The 19,450-nt window shown below is 43.2% G+C and overlaps 1 protein-coding gene across 7 annotated transcripts in view; it reads right to left on the reverse strand.

The window, feature by feature from the left end:
- The window catches only part of pds5b (PDS5 cohesin associated factor B), a 136,099-nt gene that overhangs the window by 49,719 nt on the left and 66,930 nt on the right, over nucleotides 1-19,450 (reverse strand). For all 7 annotated transcript variants that reach the window (XM_078402350.1, XM_078402354.1, XM_078402349.1 and 4 more), the window contains 7 exons: nucleotides 18,225-18,273; nucleotides 17,904-18,043; nucleotides 17,693-17,808; nucleotides 15,253-15,358; nucleotides 10,782-10,942; nucleotides 9,093-9,216; nucleotides 8,010-8,168 (listed from right to left, as the gene is read on the reverse strand). In XM_078402350.1, coding sequence (XP_078258476.1) covers nucleotides 8,010-8,168; nucleotides 9,093-9,216; nucleotides 10,782-10,942; nucleotides 15,253-15,358; nucleotides 17,693-17,808; nucleotides 17,904-18,043; nucleotides 18,225-18,273 — 855 coding nt within the window. The remainder of the gene's footprint in view (nucleotides 1-8,009; nucleotides 8,169-9,092; nucleotides 9,217-10,781; nucleotides 10,943-15,252; nucleotides 15,359-17,692; nucleotides 17,809-17,903; nucleotides 18,044-18,224; nucleotides 18,274-19,450) is intronic.

The following is a 19,450-nucleotide window of genomic DNA, read 5'->3' on the forward strand; positions in this document are numbered from 1 at the left end:
CAAATCTCGATTTTTTTGAAGACGTGACCAAAAAGGTTGATGAGGGCAGAGCTGTAGAAGTTGTGTAGATGGGCATTCGACAAGGTCCCGGATGGTAGGCTGCTCTAGAAGGTTAGATCACATGGGACCCAAGGAGAGGTAGTTGAATGGATAGCAAATTGGCTTCATGGAAGGAAGCAGAGTGTGATGGTGGAAGGTTGCTTCTTGGACTGGAGGCCTGTAACTAGTGGTGTGCCTCAAGGTTCGGTGCTGGGCCCGTTACTGTTTGTCATCTACATCAATGATTTGGATGAGAACATACAGGGCAAGATTAGCAAGTTTGATGATACAAAAGTGAGTGGTTTTGCAGATAGTGAAGGTGGTTGTGAAAGATTGCAGCAGGATCTGGATCAATTGGTCAGGTGGGCTGAGGAATCATTGATGGAATTTAATACAGAGAAGTGTGAGGTGTTGCATTTTGGGATGTCTAACAAGGGCAGGACATACACAGTAAATGGTAGGACTCTGGGGAGTGTTGTAGAGCAGAAGAATCTAGGAGTGCAGGTGCATGGTTCCTTGAAGGTTGAGTTGCAGTTAGATCAGGTGGTCAAAAAGGCTTTTGGCACATTGGCCTTCATCAGTCAGAGTATTGAGTATAGAGGTTGGGAGGTCATGTTGCAGTTGTATAAGACGTTGGTGAGACTGCATTTAGAATATTGTGTTCAGTTCTGGGCACTATGTTACAGGAATGATATTGTCAAGCTTGAAAGGGTTCAGAAAATAGTTACGAGGATGTTGCCAGGACTAGAGGGTGTGAGCTCTAGGGAGAAGTTGAGTAGGCTGGGTCTCTGTTCCTTGGAGTGAAGGAGAATGAGGAGTGATCTTATAAAGGTGTGCAAAATCATGAGGAATAGATTGGGTAGATTACTTTTCTGCTGTGTTTTATATATTAACCCCGTCTTAAGTAATTAATATAGTTATATAATCTTGCACTTAAATTTAATATTTAAGGGCCTGTCCCACTTATGCGTTTTTTAGGCGACTGTAATAGTCGTAGCAGGTCGCCAAAAAACTGGCGACTGGATCCCCCATGACAATATCTACAACAAACAACAACCTACCACCTAGTCGACGTCAAGCTACCGACAATCGGCGACCAAATTGTCGCGACTAGGACGTCCACCTACGACAACCTACAACCACATGGGCGCCAACCTACGACAACCGAAGTCAACCTACCTCCACCCGCGACAATCTATGACCCTGAAGACTGAAGACAACTGAAGACAATTCTCGTCATTCTGGTCTCCAAAACAATAGAATCACCCAGTTTCCCGATAAAAGGGGGTGTATGGTTGGGTTTCCAATCATTCTACATCATGACTATTTGAAAATCATGCCATGAGAAACTATTCTGAAATACAATAACTTCATACATCAATTTTCCATCAAAATGTTAAGAATTTCCTTTGCGCCCTAGTACCTTGACCACGCGCCTTCGCCACGGAGGCGCCACTGACGTAGCCTGGAGTAGCTAGTCGCCGATGATAGCCACTGTCGTAGGTTGCCGTAGGTTGTCGCCGGTATGGTCGTACCTTGTCTTCGGTATGGTCCTACATTGTCACCGATATAGGCATACATGGACTTCGTTCATCAGCATCGCGACTGGCTGTTGTAGCTTGACTTCTGTGGACTTGGAGTTTCCCAATGCCTGTTGCAACTTGACTTCTCTTGACGCCGGTTGACGTAGGTAGTCGCAAATGGAATTCACTGAAGTGAGCACCGGCGGCAATCTACGTCACCTGGCGACAACCTGCGACCGCACCTACGTCAGGATACGTCAAACTACATTCATTGGCGTCAAAGCCACTGTCGCCAAAAAAATTTCAACATTCTGAAAATCCAGCGGCGACCAGAAAGACGCCATGACTCTTTGGATGCTACTCACGCCTACATACAGGCGACACTCCGGCGATCATGTGGAGACAGCCTAGTCGCCTAAAAAATCGCCTAAGTGGGACAGGCCCTTTACTCATTACAGTTCCACCACTGATTTTCTGGCACTCTTGGTTCCAGAGCTTTGCGAGTTTATCCAACTGACCAAGGAAGTCGGCTATGGGGATAGATGTACTGGCTCCAGCTGGGCTGGAGTTCCAGAGCCCTGATCGCAGGTTGCAAATTCAACCCACCGATCGGCCATGGAAATCCCGATGAGGTCGAGATTGGCTGCCTTGCCCAGCCTAGGTGACGTATTTTCGGGGAGACTTCCAGGTGCGGAGGATTTCTCGTGGAACCCCAAGCGACCTCTAGCGGCCGAATTGACAAATTGCAATTACCGACTGTTGCGGAAAAATGTGAGGTAAAATCGGAATGGCGGAAATGAAATAAGAAAGCAGAAACTTTCCGTCAAATTCGGAAGGGTTGGGAGGGGTGCTCGTGTAGCTGGGAATTGTTTGCCGTTGTGGGCAAGTTGGGCCGAAGGGCCTGTTTCCACACTGTATCGCTCTATGACTCTATGACTGTCTATGGAACTGGTGCACTGCAAGGCTGAGAACTATATTCTGCAATCTGTACCTTTTATTTTGCTCTACCTATTGTACCTTAGTACACGTGACAATAATAAACCTAAACCCCAAAACAAACTTCATCAACAGGACCTATTCAGTGCATGAAAAGTTTGAAGAATATCTCTGAAATGAAGAAAATAGAAACTGCATATACTGGAATTTCAGGCAAAACATAAAGTGCTGTGGATCAGGCAGCATCTGTGGAGGGAATGGACAAATGGCTTTTCGGCTTTTACGACCTTTCTTCAGACTCAAAGAAATTATGCTTTAAATGTTTCACATTTAACATTCCCATCAATTTCAGGTTCCACTGTCCACCTATACACTGGCGTCAATTTACAGAGGTCAATTAACCTAGCAACTCGTACGTCCCTGGAATGCGGGAGGAAACCGGAACACCTGGAGGAAACCCACATGGTCCCAAGGCATTCGCTCTGAAGGAGTGCACAAACACTGATCTGTATCATTGCAGACATTGATAATGCCAATCAGAAAAAACCCACAGACCTGCAGCAGCTGAAACAAAAACACTTGTTCATGTGCACATTTCCTTTTCTAGTATGCCAGTGCCACAACATCTAATTTGTATATTCCTTGAACAGATTTTGCACTACCTGTTGATCTTCCACTGTGCGACCAATTAAAGATTTATTGATTAACATTAATCAACAAATATTAGGAAAAATTGTTCCTTGTGTGGAGAATCACTGGCTTGCCATTAACACAAATGAAATCTTCCCCTAGAATTGCAGCATCTCTCCTTAATGGCTTGCTGTTTCCTGTAGAAACAAGGAACTGCGGATGCTGGTTTACCAAGGAAAGCCATAAAATGCTGGAGTAACACAGCTGGTCAGGATGCTGCCTGAGCCACTGAGTTACTCCAGCATTTGTCCTGCTGTTACCTGTGATTAGGTAACCATAAAAAAAGACATTTCAAGCTTTTCAAACGCTATGAATGGATGGGATTTTGTGGAAACTTTAGTTTCAGGTTCATTAAACGTCACGGCTATCGTCAGATCTCTTTTTTAAAGCCTTGCTTTGATTCCCATTCCAGTCTGATGAATTCCTTATGAACATGGGCTCCATCACCTTTTAGGTCTTTATACAAACTTGCGCGGGTAACTAAAAAACACTCTTTTCCTTCAGGGTGACAGCTGCATAGTTTGAGGGTTCTCTGTGCTATTCAGCAAAACTTCTGAACAACATACAACTTTAGCAAAGTACACCAACAAGATATCTATATACTAAAACTCTCGTTTGTTTGTTTGTTTGTTCCTGAACTACAGCCAAAACGATACATGATAGCGCAACAATTTTAGGCCCACCTTACTCACCGTCGTCCCTTTGGTGCTAATGGAGGAAATTTCATTGACATCGGTGTTATATTTTAAAAGTTATTCACATTTTAAAGTTTAAATCAATCTCCTGGGGAGGGAGGGGGAGAGGGAGGGAGAGGAAGGGAGGGGGGGAGAGAGGGGTGCTGCACCAATGCAGGAGAGGTTTGGGCCCAATGAGTCCACTTGGTCTAGTTGTATCTAAAAGCAGAAAATATGAAGATAGACACAAACTACTGGAGTAACTCAACGGGTTAGGCAGCATCTCTGGAGAAAAGGAATAGGTAACGTTTCGGGACGAGACCCTACACCTACCTATTCCTTTTCTCCAGAGATGCTGCCTGACCCGCTGTGTTACTCCAGCATTTTGTATCTATCTTCGATGTAACCCAACATCTGCAGTTCCTTCTTACAGAAAATAGCAAGACCCATCGACCTGATACATTAATCTATTTCTCTTTGGACAGATGTTGCATGACCTACCAAGTGCTCCTCGCATTTTTTGTTTTATTTCGGATTTCAAGAATCTACGTTTTTTTCATTTTCCAGACTTTAGTTTACAGATACAGTGCTGAAACAAGCCCACCAAGTCCGTGCCAGCCAGCGATCACCCTGTAGAATAGAAACATAGAAAATAGGTGCAAGAGTAGGCCTGTCGGCCCTTCGAGCCAGCACCATCATTCAATATGATCATGGCTGATCATCCTACTATCCTAGCACCATCCTATACACTAGGGATAATTTACAATTTTACCGTAGCCAATTAACCTTCAAACCTGTACTTCTTTAGAGTGTGGGAGGAAACCGGAGCATCCAGAGACAATCCGCACGATCACAGGGAGAACGTACAAACTCCATACTGACAGCACCTGTAGTCAGGATCAAACCCAGGTCTCTGGTGCTGCAAGGAAGCAACTCCACTGTGGCGCCTCTGTGCCACCCTTCTGCTGTTCTGCTTCTGCTGCTATACCAATTCCCTGGCACTTTGCAAACTAGGTTTGATTCAAACCTATACCATTTTCAATGAAGCACCATCATGAAAGCTAAAATCTACCACCTTTTAAAAAGTAAAATTTGGAACAGACTTTTTCCACCATGTGAAGAGTGTGGCAGGGTATATTTCTCGAAAATCAGCTTAATTAAATTTTAAGCAAAAATCAAAGTGCTGGTGAAACTCAGTGGGTTAAGCAACATCTTTGGAGGGAACAGACAGACAACATTTTGGTCGGGACCTTTTATCAGTCTGAAAAAAGGTCTCACCCCAAAATGCCGGCTGTGCATTTTGTCCATAGATGCTGCCTGACCGATGGAAACAGCATGGAAACAAACCCTCCGGCCCACACCGACCAGCGATCACCCATACATTAGTTCTATCCTACACTCCAAGGACAATTTACAGAAGCTAATTAACCTACAGACCTGCACATCTTTGGAATGTGGGAGAAAACCAGAGCATCTGGAGAAAACCCATGTGGTCACAGGGAGAATGTAAAAACTCCATATGGACAGCACCCACAGTCATGATTGAACCTTTAGGGTAAGAAAATAACTGCAGGCACAAATCGAAGGTATTTATTTCACAAAATGCTGGAGTAACTCAGCAGGTCAGGCAGCATCTCAGGAGAGAGGGAATGAGTGACGTTTCGGGTCGAGACCCTTCTTCAGACTGATGTCAGGTGGGCGGGACAAAGGAAGGATATAGGTGGAGACAGGAAGATAGAGGGAGAACTGGGAAGGGGGAGGGGAAGAGAGGGACAGAGGAACTATCTAAAGTTGGAGAAGTCAATGTTCATACTGCTGGGCTGCAAGCTGCCCAAGCGAAATATGAGGTGCTGTTCCTCTAATTTCCGGTGGGCCTCACAATGGCACTGGAGGAAGCCCATGACAGAAAGATCACACTGGGAGTGGGAGGGGGAGTTGAAGTGCTCAGCCACCGAGAGATCAGGCTGGTTGAGGCGGACTGAGCGAAGGTGTTGAGCGAAACGATCGCCGAGCCTGCGTTTGATTTCGCCGATGTAATTAAGTTGACATCTAGAGCAGGGATACAATAGATGAGGTTGGAGGAGGTGCAGGTGAATCTCTGTCTCACCTGGAAAGACTGTTTGGGTCCTTGGATGGAGTTGAGGAGGGAGGTAAAGGGATGGGTGTTGCATGTCCTGCGGTTGCAGGGGAAAGTGCCCGGGGATGGGGTGGTTTGGGTAAGAAGGGACGAGTGGACCAGGGAGTTATGGAGGGAACAGTCTCTGCAGAACGCAGAAAGGGAGGGGATGGGAAGATGTGGCCAGTAGTGGGGTCCCGTTGGAGGTGACGGAAATGTTAATAATAATAATATTTATTTTATATAGCGCTTTTCAAGATACTCAAAGACGCTTGAGTTGGAGGACGATTTGTTGGATACTCTGGCTGATGGGGTGGAAGGCGAGAACGAGGGGGATTCTGTCCTTGTTACGAATGGGGGGAGGGGGAGCAAGAGCGGAGTTGCAGGATATAGAAGAGGCCCTAGTGAGAGCCTCATCTAGAATGGGAGAGGGGATAGAGTCTCTGGCGCCACTGTGCCAAATAAAGTACCAAAAAGGTGTGTGCAACAAATAGAATGACTACTCCAGTACAATGACGAATAAGAATATAGAAAAGTAGAGGATCCCATCAGGATTTCTTTATCTTTTCCTTTCAGGAAAACTGTCTGCTTATGCTTTCTTAATATTGTCCAGTATTAAGGAATTGTGATATGCCAGAACTGTAAAACACTGACCAAATGGAAATCAGCAAAGGCTTAATGCCCTCTAAACAAAGAGCTCCCAATCTAAAAAGACGAGGAAGCAGTACAAAGTAAGACTGCTGGAGGCACAAAGGAAGGCAGATGTTGGATTCCGGGCACAAAATACAAGAGCATCCACCGGAACTGAGTGGTTTGGCATCATCCGAAGAAGGCCCCATTTAACGCAAATCCTTTATTTAATTGCCGCCAACAAACACCACAACTCTTGTTATTTGAACATGTACACAGTTATCGAACGGAATAAATTAGTTAGAAATGTGGCTACTTTTATGAAACATGAAATCATATGTATCATTTACGTTTCATTGCTGAGTTCGCAACGCCTAATTGACATCGGAAGCTCCACACTCAGTAATCACATTTCAAACAACAGTTGTTACCTTGGAATCTGTGTGTAGTTTCCTATTGTACTTGGCGATCTTGCATGAGAAATTTTACATTGACTTTTTAAACGGATTTTTAAGTTTAACAAATTGTAATCCTTACAGGCCATTTTAGACCTGTATTTAAATTAGCACAAATCTCAATATCTACACATGTCAAACTGGGAGGGCCAATGTTTCACTGCATTCTGCCCAAGTTTTACGTTTTTATTTATTCGGTTCTGGTTCTAATGCTTTAAGTAATAAATATCGGCGATGTAATAGGTTTGCAACTGGGACGTCGAGCTCCGTTTGGCCACATTACAATAGTCCAGATACTGCAGTTTTGGTCTCCAAATTTGAGGAAGGATATTCTTGCTATTGAGGGCGTGCAGCGTAGGTTTACTAGGTTAATTCCCGGAATGGCGGGACTGTCATATGTTGAAAGACTGGAGCGACTAGGCTTGTACACACTGGAATTTAGAAGGATGAGAGGAGATCTTATCGAAACGTATAAGATTATTAAGGGGTTGGACACGTTAGAGGCAGGAAACATGTTCCTTCAATGTTGGGGGAGTCCAGAACCAGGGGCCACAGTTTAAGAATAAGGGGTAGGCCATTTAGAGCCGAGATGAGGAAAAACGTTTTCAGTCAGAGAGTTGTGAATCTGTGTAATTCTCTGCCTCAGAGGGCAGTGGAGGCCAATTCTCTGAATGCATTCAAGAGAGAGCTAGATAGAGCTCTTAAGGATAGCGGAGTCAGGGGTAATGGGGAGAAGGCAGGAACGGGGTACTGATTGAGAATGATCAGCCATCCTCCTGCCTCCTCCTGCACCTATTGTCTATTGTCTATTGTCTACGTCAATGACTGATATATGCTTTAGTGATACCTGGTTTCGTGCAGTTAGTGAAACATTTCGCCTTCCTGGCTTGAAATTGGTGGCAGGTACTACTACTTAAAACAATAGAAACAGCACATCTGTACTTACGCGGTCATTCATTAACAAATCTTTCACAACAAAACCAGCCACCATGGATTTCAAAGGTGCAGAAAACTGTTCAGGAGCCAGCGTAGCTATATGCCCAATTGAAATCAAAGGCGTTATGATCTGCTCTGGGTTGCTCGGATCCAAACTCTTGTGTAAAGGCTAAAATAAAGAAAAACACAAGCGATCAGTTTACAATGTCTTTGTCTATAAATACCACAGATGCGATTCTGCAGTCTACACAGTCCAGTGTTACTGTCAGGAAATGCTTCACAGGAGATTGTGTGTGCACAGTTGGTAATTGATTTAGTTCTAGTTCCTGAAAACTACAGACTATGATTTCACCAGATCCAGACCCCGAAAGCACAATTATCGTAAAGAACAATGAAAACTGTAAAGGAATCTATAGATATTTTAACAGTCCGGATCACTTAAACTAATTGCAATTCAGCAAAATTATGTATCCTTCACTGGAAAACTTCACTTTCGGTCTAAATATTACATTTCTGGAAAGAGTAACAAGGGATTGAAAGATGTCCTCTAAGCAGTAACAAATAGTTGAGGCCTTTTGTTAATCAATTAATTAATCTAATCTAACCCCAGTTAGAATGAGTCATATCAAAAAACAAATGGAAATGCACTTTTAAAATAATTATTTGCAGATTCTGATAGAACTACTACAATAAATAAAATAAACTCAGGAGTACATCTTACCAAGTAGGCAAAGGGACAGGATTATTTTGCAGAAACAAAACATTGCCTTCCCAGTCTAGGCCAAATTGAGAAGAATTAAAAGATTCTACTTGCCCAACAAAACTTTGATTAGGTACAAATTGGAGCACGTTAGCTCTAACTAATGGGGGAAGTATCGCCAATGGTGTTAGATTAATCAACTAGAGAAATACAATTGATCATATTGATTTGGTTTATTAAAAAAATCATTTCTGCTCCATTTTGGATTTTACATAGGATCTTTTGGAAGCTCATCAAGATAGATGACTACATCTGGGCCAAAGGGACTGTTTAAATTCAATTAAGATGATTACTACTATAATTGAAGTGCAGTTTAAATGGTGGATTTTTTACCTCAAATATTTGTGCAAATTGTGTCTCTTTGCTGGAGAATATTGCATGAATGCAATGAATAGCATGCTTGGCCTGTCGAGCGGTGCCTTTCTTGGCCTTTTGCTGCAATACTGGTAGCAAAGCACTAGGAAAAAGGAAAGCATAATGTTGACAGATTGTGGCTTCACAAAATCAGGGAAAATTGAATTGATTTTGCATCTGATACATAAGGTTGACACCAGTGCCAAATTCCCTTTGGCACTAACCTGAATATCTCCAAGAACCCCACTCATGGAATAGCACCCTCTGCTGTCAATAGATTTGTCTAACTTATTTCACATGCACACAAGACTATACAGGCCAAACAATAATTCTGAAATAAGAAACTAATTTGAAAGTTCTTTTATCACAGATCAAGCAATACTGAATCCAGTGACAAATTCCACTTTAGCTCCCCGTCCCAACACTGACACCCCTGTCCTGGGCCTCCTCCATTGCCAGAGCGTGGGCATACGTAAACTGGAGGAACAGCATCTCATATTCCACTTGGGTAGCTCACAACCCAACAGTATAAACATTGAATTTCCCAATTTTAGGTAACTTCTACAAACACCTCCCTCCCGCTCTCCACTAAAAGTCTGTTTGCCAGTTCCACAGTTCGCAACGATCAATCCTTCTTGGGCTCACACCTGTCTCCATCCAACAATCTGGCCATCAGGGAACCTTTTCCGAGGTCACCTGTTGCTGGCCCGGATTTGTCCTGGTTTTTTTTAAACCTCAAGTTTTTCCCTCACTCTTCTTACTACAATCAGTCTTAAGTAGGTTTCGACCCGAAATGTCATCTGCTCATTTTCTCCAGAGATGCTGCCGAACCCTCTGAGTTACTCCAGCATTTTGTGCCCATCCAGTGACACGTTTACCATTTTGCAACTGAACAGAATAGATTTCAATTCTTTGATAATTGCTTTTGCCTCTTGTTCAGTTGAATGTTCAGTAGGGGCAATGGGATGTACCAACCCAGATTTTTTAATTTTATGGACATTCTTCATATTTGACTTTCTTACCCACCCCATCTCGAATCAACAACAGTTTATTTTCTGGTGAATTTAGCATGGAATTCATAAGCTAATTCTTGATGTAAAGGAAGAATGCTTAATTTGCCAGTACCGACTTTTTGCACCACAGACTTTTGAATCTGTCGTTAGCAACAAAAGCCCTTCTTCAATTGATCACAAAAAATTACTACCAAATCACAATATATCCTCTCCACTCACTTTTGTTTTCTACAACAACATACCGCAGTAAACAGAGTGAAAGATGTATTCATTGAATATTAAGATAAAACATCTGCAAGTCAAAAGAAAGCTAATCTGCAATTCACAGCACAAAGCATTTCATTTGCTCAAATTTCTGAAAACTAATTGACTTGAATAACTATTTTGATATTAATCTCCATAAAACACTCAAATCTTGCAATACAGAAACAAAATTGTCCTCATACTGACTCTAAAAGAAACACATATATCACAGATCAGTCTGAAGAAGGGTCTCGACCCAAAACATCACCCATTCCTTCTCTCCAGAGGTGCTGCCTGTCCCGCTGAGTTACTCCAGCATTTTGTGTCTACCTTCGATTTAAACCAGCATCTGCAGTTCTTTCCTATACTTATATGTCCCTGTTCTACATCGAGCAATGGCAATGAAACATACGATCTGATGTGAGGAAAGTCATCTTCAATTTTCTGCCCAGTATTTCGGAAGATTTGTAAACCTGCTTCTGCCACCTTCTCGTCATCCATTTTCAAACACTGCAGGAGAGATTCAAACGTTTCCGCAGAGTGAAAAGAGATTGAATGAGTAAATGATAACACCTGGAACAAAGAAAAATCTTTAATGGAAAAGGCGTTCTAAAATAAAAGGTAATTTTGAAATTCGTTCAATAATTTAATTAAAGCATACATTTATGAATTGAAATATGGAGTCAGAGTCATACAGCATGCAAACAAGCCCTTTTGCCCAACTTGCGTACACTGACCAACATGGTCTATCTACACGTCCAACCTGCCTACCTTTGGCCCATATCCCTCTAAACCTATCCTATCCATGTACCTGTCTAAATGATTCTTAAATGTTGGGATCGTGCCTGCAAGTATATCTTATGCAATACTTCATATTGTAAAACTGTTTTGCATGTTCTTAATATTTTGAATGGAACTGTAGGTAAATCTGCCACCATGCAGATCCAGTTTTCTTGGGAATCGTCAGATTAGTTTGCGCTTTCTGCCTGTGACTAATTATGTTTATTATTATCACGTGCATCCAGGTACAGTGAAAGGTTTTGTTTTGCATGCTATCCAAATGATCAAATCTTACATACTATGCCTAAATATATAGGTACAGTAAAAAGTTCTTTTGTGTTGTATGCTATTCAGTCTGCGAAAACACTATACATGATTGCAATCAAGCCGTCCATAGTGTACAGATACAGGATAAAGAGTATAATGTTTAGTGTAAGATAAAGTTCAGTAAAGTCCGATTAAAAATTGTTCGAAGGTTTCCAATGAGGTAGATGAGAGGTCAGGACTGCTCTCTAGTTGGTGAGAGGATTTAATTTTTTTTATATCAAAAAATACTTTATTCAAGTAATAAATATCACTTACAAAACATCTTTTTTAACAAGCCCATCCGACATTTCCGGAGGTTACGCATTCGATACAGGCATTCACTTAGACATTTACTTACATTTACAGACATTAACCCAGTATCCCTTATTTGGATAACAGCTGGGAAGAAACGGTCCCTAAATCTGGAGGTATGTTTTTAAACTTCTGTATCTCTTGCCTGATGGGAGATAGAAGAAAAGGGAGTGGCCAGGGTGAGACTGATCCTTGATTATGCTGGTAGCCAGAAGCTTGTGAATTGTCTATCCCAGAGATCTGATGAAGTTGGATCATGGAAAATATTTAAGGCAGAGATATTCAAGGCTAAGGTCAGATTTTGCATATATTGCCTCCGGATGTTATGCATGGTGGCTGAGCCAAACCAGACCATGATGGAGAAGGTGAGGACGGACTCAATGATAGCAGTATAGAATTGGACCATCATTGCCTGTGGCAGATTGTGTTTCTTCAGTTGCCGCAAGAAGTACATCCACTGTTGGGCCTTTTTGACTGTGGAGTCGTTGGTGGCCCCCCCATTTAAGGACCCTGGAGATGATGGTTCCAAGGAACTTAAATGACTCCACAGATGTGACTATGGTGTTGTTGATGGTGAGTCGGGGGAGGGGAGGGGGATCTATTCGAAAGTCTACAATTAGTCCACTGTCTTGAGAGCATTGAGCTCCAGGTTGTTGTGATGGCACCAGGACGCCAGCTGTGTCACTTTCCATCTGTAGGCAGATTCCTCCCAATCCTGGATCAGTCCAATCAGGGTTGTGTCATCCACAAACTGGAGGAGCTGGAGGAGGACAGAGGAGTCGTTGGTGTAGAGAGTAAAGGTGCTCCTATGCTGAGGGTCTGCGGGTCCGAGATGTGCTTTCCCAGCCTCACATGCTGCTTCCTGTCCGTCAGGAAGTTGATGATCCACTGACAGAGGGGTTCAGGCACAGTCAGCTGGGAGAGTTCGTAGTGTAGTAGCTCTGCAACAATGATGTTCAAAGCAGAGCTAAAGTCCACAAACAGAATCTTGGCATAGGTTCCCTTGTGGTCTAGGTGCTGGAGGATGAAGTGCAGACCTAGATTGACTGCGTCGTCCACCGATCTATTGGCCCTATATGCAAACTGCAGAGGGTCCAGCAGGGGGTTTGTGGTTTTTCAGCTGGGCCAGCACGTCTTTCAAAGGTCTTCATGACTACAGAAGTAAGTGCGACAGGCCTGTAGTCATTAAGACCAGTGATCCTTGTCTTTTTGGGTACAGGGACAATAATGGAGACCTTGAAGCAGGCAGGGACAGTGCAGGTTTGCAGGGACTGGTTGAAAATGTCTGCGTAGATTGGCGCTAGTTGTTCGGCACAGAGCTTGAGGGTAGAGGGGGAAACCTTGCCCGGTCCTGGAGATATCCGGCTTTTCTGTTTTCTGAATAGCCTCTCCACCTCCGCAATTTCTATTGTTAAACTGGAGTCATTCTGTGAGGATGTGCAAATTGGTGATTGCAGAGGGGGTGGGGTGGGGGGGGTGGAAGGGCCAGTCTTTGCAAACTCCAGCCAGTCTCTGAGTACTTGCACCCATGCAGAACTCACTGACTTCATACACTTCACCTCCAATTTCCATCCTGCCCTTAAATATACCTGGACTATCTCTGACATCTCCCTCCCGTTTCTGGACCTCACCATCTCCATCACAGGAGACAGACTAGTGACGGACATTTACTACAAGCCCACCGACTCGCACAGCTATCTGGACTACACTTCTTCCCACCCGGTCCCCTGCAAAAAGTCTATCCCCTATTCCCAATTCCTCCGTCTACGCCGCATCTGCGCCCGGGATGAGGTGTTTCAGACTAGGGCTTCCGAGATGTCCTCGTTCTTCAGAAAACGGGGCTTCCCCTCCTCCATTATAGATGAGGCTCTCACTAGGGTCTCTTCTACATCCCGCAGCTCCGCTCTTGCTCCCCCTCCCCCCACTCGCAACAAGGACAGGATCCCCCTCGTTCTCACCTTCCACCCCACCAGCCAGCGGATCCAACATATCATCCACCAACATTTCCGTCACCTACAACGGGACCCCACCACTGGCCATATCTTCCCATCCCCTCCCCTCTCTGCCTTCCGCAGAGACCGTTCCCTCCGTAACTCCCTGGTCCACTCGTCCCTTGCTACCCAAACCACCCCAACCCCGGGCACTTTCCCTTGCAACCGCACGAGATGCAACACCTGTCCCTTTACCTCCCCCCTCAACTCCATCAAAGGACCCAAACAGTCTTTCCAGGTGAGACAGAGGTTCATCTGCACCTCCTCCAACCTCATCTATTGCATCCGCTGCTCTAGATGTCAACTTATTTATATCGGCGAAACCAAGCGCAGGCTCGGCGATCGCTTCGCTGAACACCTGCGCTCGGTCCGCATTAACAAAACTGATCTCCCGGTGGCCCAGCACTTTAACTCCCCCTCCCATTCCCAGTCTGACCTCTCTGTCATGGGCCTCCTCCAGTGCCATAGTGAGGCCTGCCGGAAATTGGAGGAGCAGCACCTCATATTTCGCCTGGGCAGTTTGCAGCCCGGTGGTATGAACGTCGGCTTCTCCAACTTCAGATAGCTCCTCTGTCCCTCCCTTCCCCTCCTCCTTCCCAGATCTCCCTCTATCTTCCTGTCTCCACCTATATCCTTCCTTTGTCCCACCCTCGACATCAGTCTGAAGAAGTGTATCGACCCGAAACGTCACCCATTCCTTCTCTCCCGAGATGCTGCCTGACCTGCTGAGTTACTCCAGCTTTTTGTGAATAAATCGATTTGTACCAGCATCTGCAGTTATTTTCTTATACTCTGAGTAGGTGTGAATTGCTGCTTGGGGAGAAGTGGGTGGGGATGGATCCAGCCTTTGCAAACTGGAATCAGTCTTTGAGTATGTGTGAAGTGGTGATTGGGGGTGGGGGGAGGGGTTCCCAGGGTTATGTTTCTGTTTCTCGAACCTGCAGTAAAACTCATTCAGGTCGTTGGTCAGCTGACGATTGTCCAAGGAGCGTGGGGTTTTCCTCTTGTACCTGGTGATTTCTTGCAAGCCCTTCCAAACTGAAGAAGAGTCATTAGCTGAGAACTTGCTCCTCAGCTTCTCAGAGTACCTTTCCTTGGCAGCTCTGATTCCTCTACTCAGCTTGTACTTGGCCTGCTTGTAGAGGTCTGTATCCCCGCTCCTGTAGGCCTCGTCTTTTGATTGGGGGAGCTGTCTATGAGTTGTGCTGTAAACCAGGGTTTGTTGTTGTTGAACCAGATCCGGGTCTTCGTGGGAATGCAAAAGCTGACATAGAGGAGTATAAAGATTTAAAGCATAATAGAGGTAACAATATTCTATGGTGTAGTGTCACATCCCACTCAAATGCCTTAAAGACAATGAATCGAGTTCCTACTTTTCTGAATGTCTCATTTTACAGAGTCATAGAGGTTCTTAAAAGAAATCACTAAACTGCCAAAATATTATTCAGGATATTACTATGAATAAGTTCAATCTCCAGTGCCTCAGACATTTACCTTAAGCAATTCAAGGCCTGCCCGAATTGCTTCATCAGTTAGCACGCCCTCCTCTTCATCATCTGCTGTACCATCAATGGATTTATTAATTTGTCTGATTAATGCGCTGTTAAAAAACAGAAACAAACCAACTCATTTAAAAGGACTTTTTTAAAAATCACGACCGTAGATACATCCACGTTACACATTTCAGCATAATATCCACTTTACATAAATGTGCAGGTGGTAGGTCAATATCTATAGTAATTCATCATTTGGATTATGAATTGACTCCTTGGGCTACATAACACAATTTGCAAAGATATATTTTTTGCTATAACATTGTCCACTCATAATGCATTTGGCATTTCCTCTCCTACCACTGAACAATCAAGGTTATTGCATTTTATTAAAATTTACTTTGTATATCCATCAAGATGGCTTTAATCATTCTAGCAGCTTAAAACATTGCACCTCCCTATGAATCGTGGCAAGCCACAACTATTAATGCAAGTTGAATATCATTTAAAAGGGTAACAATGAAGTCTTGGTGACATTGGTCATTCATTATATCTTGCAGAGTGTACAACCTTTAGCAAAGCCAAAAAAATAAAACTTGGTATCCCAAATCGTCACCACTCCATGTTCTCCAGATGGTGCCTGACCCGCTGAGTTACTCCAGCACTCAAGAATTTTTTTGTAAACCAGCATCTGCAGTTCCTTGTTTCTACTTCTATCCTAAATATTGTATCTGAAAGTGCATGATGTATTACATGGGACAGTGAAGTTACAATGGAAAAATTGAAATGAGCTTACGCATGTGGTTGGAAGATCATTATCAAAGGTGAAAAGCTCCAATTTTGACGATCCAAGAAAAAGAAAAGAGGGACTTTTGTGGCAAGACTTGAAAAGGTAAGACCAATGGAATTCTGAAAATACAATATGCTCAATTCTGGTCAAGATGGGTTTGAATATTTCAAATGTAAATACTGTAGCAGTAGACAACTATCCCCAAGGAGCTGAAATTTAGATTTAGATTTAGAGATACAGCGCAGAAACAGGCCCTTCGGCCCACCGAGTCTGCGCCGCCCAGCGATCCCCGCACACTAACCTACACCCACTAGGGACAATTTTTACATTTGCCCAGCCAATTAACCTACATACCTGTACGTCTTTGGAGTGTGGGAGGAAACCGAAGATCTCGGAGAAAACCCACGCAGGTCACTGGGAGAACATACAAACTCCGTACAGACGGCGCCCGTAGTCAGGATCGAACCGGCGCTGCAATCGCTGTAAGGTAGCAACTCTACCGCTGCACCACCATGCCACAAATGAGAGTGATCAGCCATGATCGCTGGCTCGAAGGGCTGAATGGCCTACTCCTGCACCTATTGTCTATTGAACCAGAGGATCAGACTTACCCCTAAAACAGACAGACACACAATGCTGGAGTGACTTAGTGGGTTAGGTAACATCTCTGGAGAAAAATAATACATGATGTTTTGGGTCAAAACTGAAGAAGAGTTCCAACCCTGAACGTCATCTATTCTTTTTTCCTCCCAGAGATCCAGCCAGACCTGCTGAGTTACTCCAGTGTTTTGGGTCTATCTTCGGTATAAACCAGCATTTGCAGTTCCTTTCTACTCACTCACAACTAAAGATACTAGAGGTTACGAAACAGAAGGAGCTTGGGGCTGAAGTTTACAAGATGGTTAAAAAGGCTTTCCTTCAGTGAGGCAGAGTACATGGGCAGTTATGCTGTGTACAAGAGTTATATAACACAGGACATTGTGTACAACAGTTATATTAAAGTTTGAACAGTATGTTAAATTTTGGTCACAACACTACAAAAAAGGTATGATTGAGTTGGAGATTGTGTAGAGATTTACAAAGGTGTTGCCGGGACAGAAAACTTCTGTTTCTGTGCTACGATAGGTTTGCTTTGTTTGGAATAGAAGGGGCGGAGAAGACTCTTAATTTTGATGTTTACTGGCTTGGCCAAACCAAAGCAAAGCACTGAGCACCTCAAGGTCAGTGAAAACGATGAAGGCTCCCGGGATGCCCGTGTGGTGGCAGAAGGCTCCCGGGATGCACAGCAAAGCCGGAATGAGAGGAGGGAACTGCACCGGCGAGAGGAAGGAGTCCACGTAGTGTTGGGGGCCGTGCCGCCGAGAGCATAGTGGGGCCGCCGAAAGCGTAATACTTCTACATTATTTGGTTCAATTATTCAATTTCAGTGCCTTATATTCTTATCATTTAATACATTTATCATACTTTGCTATAAAAAAGTTAGAGATAAAACTTGTATCATAACCTATTGGTAAAAATAGTCCTGGATTGGTGTTGTAACCAGCTGCGTGGACCCCGTTTTAACCAGCAGCATATGCTCAGGTATTGTAATAATGAAAAGCAGTTGCAATACCAAAATAAATTACTTTTCTCTCTTATTTTAAAATAATACCTAATGGATTCGGTGTCTATATGCACAGGTGCTATCCTCTCCAGGAGAAACTTCACCATTTCCAAAAATGGGTTTGTAGGTTGTTTGGGGTTACTTAATTTTCGGGTGATTTCACGCTGTCCACAAAGAAGAAAACAAATTATTTAAATGAAGAAAGTGTGTTGTTACAAATGTTCAATGCACTTGTGTATATAATGATTTCTGCAATTACCACACATCCTTCTGCCAGCTTGCAGGAACAGTTTGGACTAACAAGCACATCCAGTTGAGACCTGATTCGTTCATCTTCTTCCAAAAATTGATCAAATTTCTTCATGAAGTCCTGGGCTTTTCCTGGATCAGGTAGGTTTTCTGAAAACAAAGTATTGTTTTGATCATACCTCCTGATACAATAATTGTATTGTTCATCCTTGTTACTTCCAACCCTCAACGTCATTACATCCAATTATCATTATATTCATTCCATCCAATTAAGAGAGCACAAAATTTATGAACAACAGGCTTGCAAAGACCTGCAATTGTAAATACTTACTGGCAATGATCATTACTTTTGAGAATATGGCTTTATCAGTGGGATCAGACTAAAATGTAAAATATAAAGAAATTAATAGATTTTCACATACAATTGTAATTCATTTAACAATTAAAACCACAGATAATTGCCCAATGAACAACTTTTAAGTGTTCACTCCAATTAAAAATAAAACATTATTTACACACCACACATTTGCTTAACATCAACAGACAAGGCCATATGTGCAGGAATTAACTAGCTGACGAACAAAATTGATTTCAGACAAAGCGGTGATAAATTTAGGGGTGCCGTGGTCGCGTTGCTGCCTCAAGGCGACAGAGACCCGTATTGGATCCTGACTATGGGTGCTGTCTCTGCATAGTTTGTACATTCTACCCGTGACTAGTGGGGTTTCGCTGGGTGCTCCGATTGCTCCCACAATCCAAAGACAGGTTTGTAGGTTAATTGGCTTCAGTAAAAATGTTAAATTGTCCCTTGTGTCGTGTGTGCTGGTGTAACAGGGATCGCTGGTCAGTACGGACACGGTGGGCCAAAAGGCCCATTTCCACACAAAATTTATTGGAAATCATTGCCAGACAAGCTGTGGAGGTCAAGTCAATGGATATTTTAACTGCAGAGATTGACAGATTCTTGGTTAGTAAGGGTGTCAGAGTTATGGGGCGAAGGCAGGAGAATGGGGATGAGAGGGAAAGCTATACCAGCCATGATGGAATGGCAGAGTAGACTTGATGGACCGAATGGCCTAATTCTGCTCCTAGAACTTATGAACAAAATTAATTTCTGATAAGCCAAATTGCACTAACAGCCAGCAATTCCAAAAGAATCTGCTGGCTTAAAGCGACTTGTCCAATTTGATTTGAACCTTTAAGTACATTGAAACACTGAAGGCCATAAATATCCTATAGGCCTGATGTCAATACAAGCATCACCATTGGACTCATTATGGAGTTGACAAGTTCAAAAGTTCTATGAGCAGAATTAGAACTTCCCCAAATATTATCCTCCAATTAAAAATATGTGGCAATTTGTTAAAAAAAAACTCAGTAGACACTCAATACAAAAATAAAGGGAAGAATATATTTGAAGAATTACATTTGGTGCAAAAAGTATAATTTAGTCACGGTTATTCTCCCATATGCTGCTCATGAGAATAGAAAGGGAAAGATGCTGTTATAGTTACAACTTTATGTCCAATGAACTCAAGGTGCAGATACTGTTAATTT

The sequence above is a fragment of the Rhinoraja longicauda genome, chromosome 7 (assembly GCF_053455715.1).
Source record: "Rhinoraja longicauda isolate Sanriku21f chromosome 7, sRhiLon1.1, whole genome shotgun sequence".
Classification (NCBI taxonomy): domain Eukaryota; kingdom Metazoa; phylum Chordata; class Chondrichthyes; order Rajiformes; family Arhynchobatidae; genus Rhinoraja; species Rhinoraja longicauda.